This window comes from Lagenorhynchus albirostris, chromosome 19 (genome assembly GCF_949774975.1).
Source record: "Lagenorhynchus albirostris chromosome 19, mLagAlb1.1, whole genome shotgun sequence".
NCBI classification, from domain to species: domain Eukaryota; kingdom Metazoa; phylum Chordata; class Mammalia; order Artiodactyla; family Delphinidae; genus Lagenorhynchus; species Lagenorhynchus albirostris.
Genome location: NC_083113.1, coordinates 50,072,005 through 50,085,569, shown reverse-complemented (window position 1 = coordinate 50,085,569; position 13,565 = coordinate 50,072,005). Strand labels below are relative to the sequence as shown.

At 43.9% G+C, this 13,565-nt stretch overlaps 1 protein-coding gene across 1 annotated transcript in view; it reads left to right on the top strand.

Annotated features, from left to right (window-relative positions):
* The window catches only part of ADAMTS18 (ADAM metallopeptidase with thrombospondin type 1 motif 18), a 156,968-nt gene that overhangs the window by 122,870 nt on the left and 20,533 nt on the right, over positions 1-13,565 (top strand). Inside the window, exons 17-20 of the mRNA XM_060130062.1 lie at positions 3,220-3,361; positions 5,991-6,117; positions 9,382-9,586; positions 11,929-12,114. Coding sequence (XP_059986045.1) covers positions 3,220-3,361; positions 5,991-6,117; positions 9,382-9,586; positions 11,929-12,114 — 660 coding nt within the window. The remainder of the gene's footprint in view (positions 1-3,219; positions 3,362-5,990; positions 6,118-9,381; positions 9,587-11,928; positions 12,115-13,565) is intronic.

The window sequence follows — 13,565 nt, the reverse complement described above, 5'->3', positions numbered from 1 at the left end:
ATGGTCACACTGAGGTACTTAGGTATAGCCGAGCCTGCCAAATTAGTGGGTGTCATCTCCACTGAGAGGAGTGGCAAAGTCATTGTTAGACCGCAGGACCATTTAGAATTTGGAACATTTTAAATTGTGTCTTAAAACTGATGCAGGTGAGAAAACCTCAGCCTTAAGGTCGGGCAGAGGTGGCTTCATGGACGTGGAACCCGCAAAGTCACAGGGGACCTCGGACCCAGAAGTGCCTTATGTTTGGTTTACTGTTCTGTTGTCACCAGCTTGAAATCCTTAATCATTTTTTTAAACGAGGGGCCTTGCATTTCCATGTTCGTCTGGGCCCCGCAAATTAGGTAGCCACTCCTGAGGGTGGGATTGACTTTTTTTTTTTTTTGAACAAAGTCCAGGCTTTCTTCAGAATGGGGTAAAGAAGGGACTTAGAGATCTTTCAGCCAGACGATCAGTCTATTTCCAAAGGATTGGCTATTGCAAGCATCAAACAGTAGAAGATAAGACAACTGCTGTGTATTCCATTCTCGGTTACTTTGTTCCTCATACAGGATTAGAAAAAGGGCAGAGAATGCCTAAATGATCATAGAGAAGCAAATAATGTAATTGGCAAATACTCATCTTTTATATATTTGGTCTTGGTGTCCATTTGTTTAAATAATTACTCTCTTTAAGAAGGCTTTGTGAGCTGATGTTAAAGTAAATTCTAAAGTGAGCTTTCTGCTGGTTTATACAAATACTGTCCTTCAGCCTACGTGATTACACATAGAACTCCCTGTGACCTTACAGATACACAGACATTATAGTGAAGCCATGAGTCATCTGATTTTTTTTTAAAGTTGAGAGTCTTATTCATTTGTGCATTCAATGAATGCATTAATATGTCCAACAAAAAAAATATAAACAATATGTCCTGTAGGCCATTGGCTATAGAACTATACTAGTAATATGACAGTAACCAGCTACGACATATGTTATGAGTTAGTCATTTAAAGTTGCATAATTTTGTGCACATTTACAGTAAATCGTGGGAGTTATTTCTCTTCTTGACGTGGCTGCATAAGTAAGCTTCTTTTATTACCTTGATAGTATGAAATGGAGTAGTTGCCTTCTTGCTATTAACTACTTTTAGCGCAGACGTTTTACTTTTCAGAGGATCTTTACATATTTTTGCTTCACCTAAGGGAAGGAAGGTGGGAAACTCAATATGAAAGTTTGTCCTTGGGCTTCCCTGGTGGCGCAGTGGTTGAGAGTCCGCCTGCCGATGCAGCGGACGCGGGTTCGTGCCCCGGTCCGGGAAGATCCCACGTACCGCGGAGCGGCTGGGCCCGTGAGCCATGGCCGCTGAGCCTGCGCGTCCGGAGCCTGTGCTCCGCGACGGGAGAGGCCACAACAGTGAGAGGCCCGCGTACCGCCAAAAAAAAAAAAAGAGAGAGGATCAGGAAGGGAGGCAAATAATGTGATAATGTGCTTGCCTAAACCAAAAACAAGATGATATCCAGACACAGAAAACAAACTTACGGTTACCAAAGAGGAAAGGGTCGGGAGGAGGTATAAATCAGGAGCTTGGGATGAACAGATACACACTACTATATATAAAATAGATGAACAACAAGGCCCTACTGTATAGCATAGGGGACTCTATTCGATATCTTTTTTTTTTTTTTTTTTTTTTTTTGCGGTACGCGGGCCTCTCACCGCTGTGGCCTCTCCCGTTGCGGAGCACAGGCTCCGGACGCGCAGGCTCAGCGGCCATGGCTCACGGGCCCAGCCGCTCCGCGGCACGTGGGATCTTCCCGGACCGGGGCACGAACCCGCGTCCCCTGCATCGGCAGGCGGACTCCCAACCACTGCACCACCAGGGAAGCCCTATTCAATATCTTGTAATAACCTGTGATGGAAAAGAATTTGAAAAAGAATATATATACATACACACATATGCGCACACACACACACAGATACACACACACCTATAACAGGATCACTTTGCTACACTTGAAAGTAACACAACATTGTAAACCAACTCTATCTACTCCAAGAAAAAAAAAAAGTGATATCTTGCGGTCTTCAGGCACATTTTGTTGGAGGGCCGAAATTCTATTTTAATTTCATTCACCAGTCACCTGTGTGATCTTGCACACGTTCATTCTTCTCAGATTTTTTTTTTTTCGATGAAAAAATAGACACCTACATTATAGAGTTGTTAGAGGACTCTTGAAATAATGCATAGAAAAAGCCCGGCAGAGTGTCTGACACCTGGGAAGTGCCTGATAGTGTCAGATTTATCCCAAGTCCTTGCCCTTTTGAGGTCAGATCCGTTCCAGTATATATATTACCAACCACGACGTCTGATCGTATTTCTTTTCGTCTTATCTGCTCATCCTGGTACACAGTTAACAGACACCTACTCTTTGGGCAGATTCTCTTTGGAAATCCTATTGGGAATCTGCCTGGATTCTAAGGTTGATGATAGGGCTTCTAAGTGGAGTGTTCTAAGGTTTTCTGTGTGCTTCCCTTGTGTCTAGCATCTGCTGGCATCCAGGAGAGGGATTATAAGTTGTGGGCCAGGATAAATCCTAAAAGTCTATATACGCTGATTCAATTTCAGCCGTTATCTCTGGAGCACCACCATGACTAGAATCTCTCTACGAGAGTTGTTGAACTGTCTGGTGTCATACCTAAAATAATAGAACAAAGATATATGGGCCAAAGGTTTGAGACCCTAGGGGGGGAAAAGACATTTCAACATCCCAAACCTGGGAGGTTCCACATATATCTACCCAATATTCAATATGAGAATGATTTCTGCTGAGAGAGTTATGCCTATGTTGAGAGTTAGCATATTTTAGTATCATGCTAGGCTTTCAAGTTTAAAGTGAAGGTTGAAACCTCATAGTATAACCTCTCCTTCAACATAAGGTAAAAATCTATTTTCTTGCCTTATTCATTGGATATGCCTAGAACGGAGGGTTGTGGGCTCATAGCAAATGTCCTGTTTCCCTACTGTCTTTCTAAATCCCAGTTCTGATGCTCTAGAGGTACACATGTTAAAGTGTCATGGGCAAACTTTAAATCGACATAAAACCTACTTGGGAACAATGATGTGAACCGGCTTTGAGGTCAAAATGGCATGCAAATATCTCTAAAATGTTCAGTGAGATTTCTGGAATTCCAGGGTCTGACCTGTATCTTGATCTCTGATTTGTATCTTACACTGTCCAGATTCTGATGCAAGGCAAAAATCCGGGGATATCTTGGAAGTATGCACTTCCCCAGGTCGTGAATGGAACTCAGCCAGCCTCAGAAAGACACAGCCACACCTGGAGCACAGTGCAGTCAGATTGCTCCTTCTCCTGTGGTGGAGGTAGTTGATTTCCTCACCGTCTTCCACGTCTCTCCTCAAACAGGGTCTTTCACTGGTTTGCAGGGTAGAAATAGAGACATAGTTGTAGAGCACAAACATGGACACCACGGGGGGAATAGTGGCGGGCAGGGGTGGTGGTGGGATGAATTGGGAGATTGGGATTGACATATATACACTATTATGTATAAAATAGATAACTAATAAGAACCTGCTGTATAAAAAAATTAAATTCAAAAAAACATTACAGCAACAGAAAAAAAAAATGAAATTATGTTCTTCTACTTCAAAGTCATCCACGGTTCCTCTTTGCACTTGGATGAAACCCATGCTCCTCATTGTGGCCCACTGGACCCCGCGTGGTCTGGCCCCCGCCTCAGTTTCCTTTTGTAGAACCCCCGCCTCACCTGCTCTGTTTTTTTTTTTAAAAAAAAAACCAGGTTCTTTCACTCCAGACGTCTTTCCATTGTATGGTTTAAATAAGCAACAAAAGAACTATCTCTATGGGAACTGTCACTGTAAGGAAAAAAAAAAAAAGCAAATATTATATTATTTGTACTCTTCGGGGATTTTCCTAGGTAGAAAGGAACCCACTCACACAAATCTCAAGTCAGCCACAACCAGGACTCAAAAGTTACTCATCTGAAACTTACAAGGGGGGAAAATAGAAAATATGTGTCCATTTCTTATAAGGATTGAGTCATTGATGGATTTTTCAGCTCACAGCTTCGTGTCTTTCTGTCCTGACTTTTCTGTTGTTGTCAGCCTCCCAGTGGGACTTAGAGAAGGTAGGGGCAAGACAGTGAAAACACACGCAAGGCAGACCTAAGACAGCGATCTGACACGTGGAAGCAGTGGCATTCCAGCCCCGCAGGGAAATGGATTAAATCCGAGAAATAGCCCTTGTAAGGAAGGGAAAAACCACAGCCATCCTCTCAGTGCGTAGACGGGAGGCATTTTATTTAGGTCCCAAAATATCACATATTGGTTGGTAAGTCAATCTTTGTCACACTTGCCCTTTGGGAAGAAGAATGAGTCCATAAATGAGTCCATGAAACCAAAGCATGAAGGTTGGTCCCTCATTTCCTCATGCTCAGAGCACCTGGTGACAGCAGGTGTCCCTACTGTGTCCATCCCACTGAGCAAAATGGGGCATCTTGGGACCAGAGACAGAGCAGAAATACAGAAAGTGAAGAAATTCTGTCTTCAGCTGCCCATGCTAGTTAACAAAATATGAAGAAATACTTCTTTTTTAAAATATATATGAAATAATTAAAAGGGAATATATTTTTTATTAATACACATTTTAAAAGCAATATGCTATAAAGAAGAAAATAATCTCCCATAATCTTTTAATCAGCAGTAGCCAGTGTTAATACTTTGGTCTATATTCGTATTCTTTTTCTTAAGCAAACATAAAAACACGTGTTTCACATACTCAGACACATGCCACACATGTATCATTTTATGTTCTTTTTTTTCTTTTTTTAACAGAACAGAAACCATAATCTTTATGCTGTTTTTCACGTAGTCTTCGAGCATGAGCAGTTGTTCATGTATCAAATGCTCTTTGAGATCATTCGCGATAACTTCCTGGTATTCCAGAGAGAGCACAGGTTCCTTGGGAAAGAGAGAGAGTCAATCCATTTTCCATTTACAGGGAATAAATACAACCAAGGGGAGGATGCTGGACAAGTGCATTATGGGATTCTCCTTTGCCTTGAGTTAGCAACACCTTCGTGTGACTCACAGACCATAGCATGTCGGAAGTCTAAGAGAAGTCAAGTCCAAATGAATACGTTCTCCAGAAGCAAACTCTTGACTTTAGGGAGTCCCAATATTTTGATCAGTTCCTCCTGAAAGCAGACCCCCTTCAACCTAATCATTCTAGCGGGAGTGACTCTTCACTGTTGCTCAGATTCCATTTTAAGGAAAAGTCCATGTGAATAAAGACAGTTGAAAGAGGGGGCAGCGTTCCTATGTGGGGAGCTGACAAATAGAGTTAATCACACACAAAATAAAGTGTATCTTGATGAGAGGTCCTGAAATGAATATCGAAAACAAGGCAGTGGGGTGAACAGACAGAAACAAAAAACCAGAGTCCTTGCGGACAAGTATGAACACATATTCAGTGAGTTCAACTTTTTGTTTATATGTGCACATACTCAGGCAAGTGTAGAAGATGCTTCATGAAAAAGCAAAATCTTAGCGTTTCCACACAGAATTCCCCCAAGATTTTTCTTTGCAGAACATTTTCCATTAGATATGTGCAGTGTGAGTTAAAGCTTCTGGGATACTTCCCTCAAACAGATATTGCCCCGTTTTCAAAATTGTTTTCAATTTCAAAATATTGCTCTGTCTTTATATCGTTCTAGAATCCATGGCAGTCCTGAAAACTAAGACGCTAAATGTTAAAAAGTATTAAAATATGAAAACTGTTGGGGGGGCGTGGCATGAGGGTGGAATTCACATGAGTTGTAGATTTTATCAGAAGGAAGTGTTTTCTTACAATATTTAGGTTCTGTATCTTCAGTAAATTATCAGAACCCTGGTAAACCCGAAGCTACACTTGGAAGCTAAGCGGAATTGGTTACCTGCAATTTTCACTTTGTAACTTCTCATGTCTTATTAGGTTACATAAGTGTCAAGGCCATTTGCTTACGGGATCAAAACACTCAAGTCAATTCCTCATTCTGCAATGCGAGAGCCAAGCCAGCAACTGAACCCAAAATGTGCAATGCCTTCTCCTGCCCTGCCTAGTAAGTCATCTGGAAATGTCTTTCTGGTTGCATCTGTACTTGTGTGCCTTTATTGTTGATAGGAGATGGTTGAAGCCACTGTCGATGCCTCTGATCCAAAGTGATTCAAAAAAAAAAAACAGTGATTCAAAGATAGACAGAATACCCCCCGCCCCACCCCACCCCCAAAAAAAGTCAATATAAGAAAGGAGATGAGAGCTGCAGTTAAAATATATAACTTGAAAAACACAAATTTGCTTCAGACACTCAGACTCTGGCTATGCCAGCATAAGCTTGGGGTAAAAAAAAGGCATAAAGGCATCTTTTTTCAACCTTTTCATAGAGACCCCTCTTCTCTGAACTAAAACAGATATTTAAATAACACAGAATCGTATGTTAGTTAAATTTCTATGTGGTTGTATGCTTAACGTTTAGAGAGTCATCCAAGATTCTAAAAATCATATTACTCTGCAACCCATGAAAGCCCAAATGCAAATTACACAGTAGCAAGACACAAAGTTAAAAGGAAGGGTGTAGAGCCCAAGTGGTAACCCCATTTTTGATGAAGAGACACGGTGGGGAGCTCAGTGGGTTTGCTTTTGGATTGATTTTAGCCACACTACTATTTGAACGCTAATTTTAACTAATGTTCCCAGCCAAATGGAGTCTCTTCTTGTTTGATTTATCTTCTGCCAAATGTATTTATATAGAGTTGACAGGGTTTCTTCTGCAGCACTGTTGTGTTCCCTGCTGTTTCCGATCATCTTAATAAGTAGTGTTTGCTTTGTGGTGATGCGATTATATTGCACAGTCTTTTTATATACATACATATTTTTTTCCCTGCAAATAGTGTATTTGTCATAATCGTTTGGGGCTTCAGCTCCCCACCAATCCCCTAGGCCCAATTGTCAACTCCGTTTTTCCCTTAGAGTTTGGAACCAGCTGTATCCTGAACACAAAAAGGAGAAAGACATGTGGGGGGCTTCCATGGAATTTTCTCTCTTGCTAAGAAATGTCTGGCTCTAAAAATATCCCGTGGCTCTAAGACGTGATAACCAGACAGTGTTACTGATCCTTGTGGAATAATCTCTCCCTTAGATGGGGGTGTGTGTGCGCGCATGTGTGTGTACGTTTAGGTACGTGTAGGGATTGTCAGTACACTTGAATGTAAGCTAATGTTTTCTTATTTTAAGCCTCCTTTCCATCATTGTTTATCTCCGCCAAGAAAAGAAAGAAACCCCATTCGTATGTACCTCCATGAAAAGGGAGAGAGAGCGTTAGTCATGCTTAACTCCCAGAACTTTCCTGATAGCTCCACGTAGAAATGATATTCTGTGCAGTAACAAGTTTGCTGGCTCTTTAAAAGCAGAACAGCCCCTGCAGTGACTCTGCAGAGTTGGAGTGAAATGGGCAGTGTCTTTTGCTTCTTTTCCCTTTTATGCCACCCTTTTTTTTTTTTTTTTTTTTGGCCTCGCAGTGAGAGGCATGCAGGATCTTAGTTCCCTGACCGGGGATCAAACCTGCGAAGTCCTAACAACTGGACTTCCAGGGAATTCCCTGCAACCCTATTATTTACCTCAGTATTTCCTGTTGAATAATGGGACCTTTTAGGGACTATTCTTCTGCAGAGATATACTAGAAATAAGGGCTTAGACTAGTAGAGCTCTAAGGACAAAGGAGTTCATCTGATCTAACTCCATTATTTTCCCATGTAATGACCATGTTATATGTCCTATGGTACGCCAGGCCCTCAGCTGAGGACTGGAAGATGGAGATGAATAGCTTGTATTTCCTGCCATCCATGAACCCACCATCGAATGGAAGAGGTGGATGTGTAAACAGATAATTGAGATGCAGTGAGATACGTGCTATAAAAATGATAAATATAAAAAAGCAGTAAGGGGACTTCCCTGGTGGTCCAGCGGTCAGGACTCTGCACAAGGCACAAGACACGGCCAAAAAAAAAAAAAGGCAATAAGGGAGAAAATGGAAAGTGGAGGAATCAGGTCTGTGAGGTCGGTGTTGATTAAAACTAATAATTTCATGATAATATATATCTTTTCTTTGCATCTTACTGTAAGAGAAAATGATTGTACAAATACAAGGAGTTCTTTTATTTGGTATCATCTCTCTTTAACTAAGATAACATGGATTATGCAATGTTTTAGAATACTTAGAATCCTAGAACTCATGTACTAAATTCTCTGGACTAACAGAAAGCTCTTTAACCTCACGCCTCAGGCTTGAGGGGGGCAGGGGAAACCAGAGCAAATATCCTAGGACTAGGAAGATGCAGAAATGCAGACGTGTAACAAACACACATTTGGTCTCGGTGATGTTTTTATGCTTTCAAAGGATACTTAGAAGATTTGTAAACCAAGAGCAGTTTTAGACATTGATGCTTTGAAACGTATCGTGATCCTATCTGGTGGATCTTTTTAATGCTAGGCCTTCAAATCAGAGAATTTCAATGAATCACAGCCAGTTGTTGACAAGGATTCTGGGTTGCAGTTGACCATTCTTCAGTGTACACCAAGTCTCAGACAGCTGTGAAAAAAAAAAGAAGCGACCTGGCAATCTTTAAATAAAGAACTCGAGATTATATCTCTAACCCATCAGTAAAGTTTAAGGCTAACCAGAAAAAGTAGGTGGGGGAACCACCTACTTAGAAGTATTCTTTGTAAGACCCTCTCCGAATGTGCCCCTCTCTCTTTCAGATGCTCGCACGTGCGCGCGCGCACACACACACACACACACACACACACACACACACACACCCTCTCTCTCCCCCTCACTGAACCCTTGTTTCGTTAGTCTCATTATTGTACTTTTATTAACTTCTTTGTAGCAATTATCAGCAAGTATCTTCTTTATTTGTCCACATAGCCACCTCTTCCATAAGCTTCTTAATGAGAAAAGCATCGCTTCATCCATCTTTTCCAACCCTAATGCCTAGGAGATCCCGTGGCGCAGGGTTTAAGATCCCAACTGGCTGAACGAATGAATCGCTCGCATTTCCAGATGGCCCATGTTTCTTTGCCTGCAGAGGACAGGAACGTATTTTTCCCCCGAATCACGTGGTGATTCCATGTGATTCCCTACAAATGGACCTCACTCACGTAGGCTTGAAAATCTATAAAAGCAGAATCAGTATGAATTGGCCATAGTGGTTCTACAGTTGACCTTAGACTTTCATCAGGTGGTTAATCTTTCACAGTAACTGCTTTGGAATTGATGATCCTTAGTCTTAGCTTCACCAGAAGTAATTCTGTCTTTCACTGAAAGCTGGAAGCCAGGTGAATGGAGCGTGTGCAGCCGGTCATGTGCGGGGGGCCAGCAGAGCCGGAAGGTCCAGTGTGTCCAGAAGAAGCCCTTCCAAAAGGAGGAAGCGGTGTTGCATTCTCTCTGCCCAGTGAGCACACCCACTCAGGTTCAAGTCTGCAACAGCCATGCCTGCCCTCCAGAATGGAGCCCTGGGCCCTGGTCTCAGGTAAGTGGCAAAGGCTTGGAGTCATTGGATTCATTCCCCTTGGAAAAGGAAGGTGACAAAAATATGGGTGGTATCTTTTTTCCCCTAAGAGTGTCTCAGCTGTTGGTACGTTTGTGGGGATCACACTGAGTTAATGGGAAATGGGGCATTTGAATGAGCATTTGTAGCGATGCTTATGCAGCCGGAAGTGTGAGACCCCCCTGTACGACAGCTTAGAATACTTCAAAGTCTGATCTCCTAAAAAAATTAGAATATGGAGGCCATTTAGGCTAGACTAGTGAGTGTTGGAGGATTGGCAGATGAAACTGGCTACTGAATTCTCCAAAGCAAATGGAAAATAGCAAGAACTAGGCATAGAAACGTAGAACTAGGCATCATCTTGCTTCAATGATAAGAGGTGCGGTTATTAGGCTACAGAGAGGAGTTGGGCGTGAAGTTGGCTCTTGCCACGAGCTCCCAATGAAAGGTACAAACTCATGAAGTTGGAAGAGCCCTAGAACTACGTGACATTCACAACTCAGAGGGTCTCAGCTGGAGGCAGTTTGCCCCCCAGGGGAATTTGGCCGTGGAGACATTTTGATCGTCGCAGCTCTGGAGGATGGTGCTACTGGCATCTGGTTGGTAGAGGGAAACATCCTACAAGGCACAGGGCATTGTAAAAAATGTCTGGCCCCCCGACATTATCTGGTCCAAAATGTGCCAAGAACCCTGGTACACAGCATCCTTGCAGGTGAGAGCCCAGCCTCTGCCCAACCATGGGTGGCAAGCAGAGGTTTCATCACCTGGACTATGAAGCCAGGTAGGAGCCCCTGGCCACATTTCTACCGAGTTTCCGCATAGGGTGCATTACATCCTGGACAGTATTGATTTCGGATGCAGTTTAGCCTTGCACCCTTACACCCCCTTTTATTTCACAGCTAAAACCAAATATGTCCTTTTGAGAACTTACTCAGTATGAAAGGGGTCCTTCAGAACTGTGATAGCCACCAGTTCTTCCATTAGAGACCATGGCTCTGGAAACCATTTGGGAAGCAATTTAAACATTTTACCATGCTGGAAAAAAATCGCGATAAATAAGAATTCTGTTGAATAAGAATTTAACTACTTGGATGTTATGAACATGAATGAGAGATGTTTAGGGGTGCAGAGCCCTGGTCTGATATCAGACGAATTTGCCCATCTCCACAACTTGGCAGACGGTCGATTCATCTTGGTCAAGGTACCTAAGCTCTGTGACTCTCAGACACCTCCTTTGTAAAATGGGATAATAGCAGTTATCTCATAGGCTGTTTAGAGGGTCATGTGATATAGGCCCTGGTATACACTAAGGTATATCACCGTGCACAGAAGGCATTCAATAAACATTCTCTGCTGTGGTTTGCAGAGGGACGATTATTATGATATCATCATCATTATCCTGTCTCCATCTCCCTTAGAAATAGGAAGAATGAGAATTCCCACCGGTCCTCTGAGCAGGCTTGGAACGGTGCCCCAGATGTTTGCAAACTCACAGACAGCCAAGACAAGTGGGACCACATCTCATGCGGCCCTTCTGAGAGGCCAACAAGAAGACTGTAAAGGCCAGGGAGGGGACACGTCCCTTGAGGGCACACCCCAGCCTGGGGCCAAAGTCTTCTAAGTGATCTTGGCAACTTGTGAAGTGCAAATCTGAAAGCCAGGAGATGATTTGCCGCCTTACATATTTCACAGTGCTTGTGAAGGTCAGGACAGTAAGAGTAGAAGAGTATGAGACCACCGTGCACAGTTACCTCCAAATATTTGACGAGTGTCGACTTAGTTTTTCCCCAAGAGTTAGCACAGTGCCCCGCCTAGAAACAGCAGATGTTAGGGGCAGGAATTGGACACTCCCAGCCCATTTTCATAAATGTCACGGTCTGTTGCCGTCCCTATTGTACATATTATACTTTGCTATTATTCTCCTTGTCCAAAGCACTGACGGTCCTCTTTCACCAATGCCCAGATCGACTCTGCCTCGTGCCAGAGAGAGGCAGTTACATCCGTGAATAGGCCGTGTACCGTTTTCCAAACTGTTACCATGTGTGCTGTGCACAGAACCCCTCTCTTCTCCATTAAGAATAAAACTTGTCTTCAGACCTGGGGCAACACAGCAACCCCTGGGCATTCAGAATGTTGAAAGGGAACAGTAATCTGTACTTAGAGGCTCTGGAGGGAGGAAAGATTTATTCTGCTGGCTGCAAGGGATTTTATTGGGCATTTGGTCCTAGTGCTTAAAAATTGCTCTGTAAACCCTTCATTAATGCATTCGTCTGGAAGACAGTCTTTTGAGACTAGCATGTACATGCCTTTTTTTAAATCTCAAGTGTTCTAAGACCTGTGGACGAGGGGTGAGGAGACGTGAAGTCCTGTGTAAAAGTTCTGCCGCGGTAGAGGACGCCCCTGAGAGCTTGTGTGCTAGCAGCCCGAGACCAGAATCGCAGGAGGGCTGCGTCCTAGGACGATGTCCCAAGAACAGTCGGCTCCAGTGGGTCGTCTCTTCGTGGAGTGAGGTATGAGTTTAGATGTAGTGCTGGGTTTCATTGGGAATGCTCAGCTCATCCCCCGGCATCCACTCAATGCTCCTCTCTGTTGCACACGTGTATACCAAGTGGCTGCTTACTATTCATTCTTCCCTGCTGATTTCTTCCTCGCACATTAATAAAGCACCCATCACACTGATTGGGCAGTGCCTGGGCCGTGGAGGTACCAAACCGTACGTATAAAGCATGTGTATAAAAATACAGGTGGGACTTCCCTGGCGGCGCAGTGGTTGGGAATCCGCCTGCCAATGCAGGGGACGCGGGCTCGAGCCCTGGTCCGGGAAGATCCCACGTGCCGCGGAGCAACTAAAAGCCCGTGCGCCACAACTACTGAGCCTGCGCTCTAGAGCCTGCTCGCTGCAACTAGGGAAAGCCAAGGCACAGCAACGAAGACCCAACGCAGCCAAAAATAAATAATTTAAATAAATTTTAAAAAATACAGGTAAGGTAAGCGGAGTGCTGTGGTAGAGGTCTGTGATCCCACGGGAGAGCCTGAGGTCCACCCAACCCCCGCGTCAGGAGGAAACCTTGGCAGAAGAGACTTTCCAGGGAGTGTGAGCCTGAGGGATGAGCAGGAATCAGGCAAAGCCAGGGCCAGGGCTGTTCAGACAGAGGGTGCACCCTACGCAAGGGAGAGACCGGAGAATATAACGCAGTCAGGGCGGAACTGGGCAGGGGGTCGGGGTGGAAGCTGGAGGTTTCATCAGGCACAGCTCGTGAGGGCCGGGGGTGGCGGGCTACAAATATATCCTGTAAAGGTTGGGGAGCTATTTAAAATTTTAAATAAAGCAGTGGAACAATCAGGTTTTCATCTCAGACAGAGGGGAACCCAAAGCCAGAGGCAGGAAAGCCGCTTGCCTGGATGTTGCAGTGATGAAAGATGAAAGTTTTCCAGGGATGGCAGGAAGCAGGGTCTTTGAGAGTTCCTAAAGAAGCCAGCTGGTACCTTCAGGCATATGTCGGGTAGGGGAGAGGGAAGATTTAAAGATGCCCCCCAGACTTCTAGCTTGGGAAAATCCTTTGAGTTCACAGGCATAGGAAACATGAGAAAAGACGCCAAACTGCAAGTGTCCATCAGAAACACGTAAGGCGAGGTCTCTGCTCTTATGGAGTCCACCGTCTGGTGAGCAAGACAGATGCCCAGAAAGAGAAAAGGTCACTAGTGGGGATGGTGAGGTCCAGTAGTGGAGGGGCTTCTATCCCAACAGCCTCTGGGTCTTTTCCATCAATGCCCTTTCATTCTATGTAGATGACAAGTATAGAGCAACACGTCCGCCTCTCTCCTCCTCCTCGCTCATTTTCTTTAAGAGACATTATAACCTAATGGCTAAAGGCATGGGCTTGAATCAGACTTAGCCCATTAAAAAGCGGTCTTCAGTGATTACTACAGGTGTGGCCTTGGGCTAAGCCTCATTTTCCTC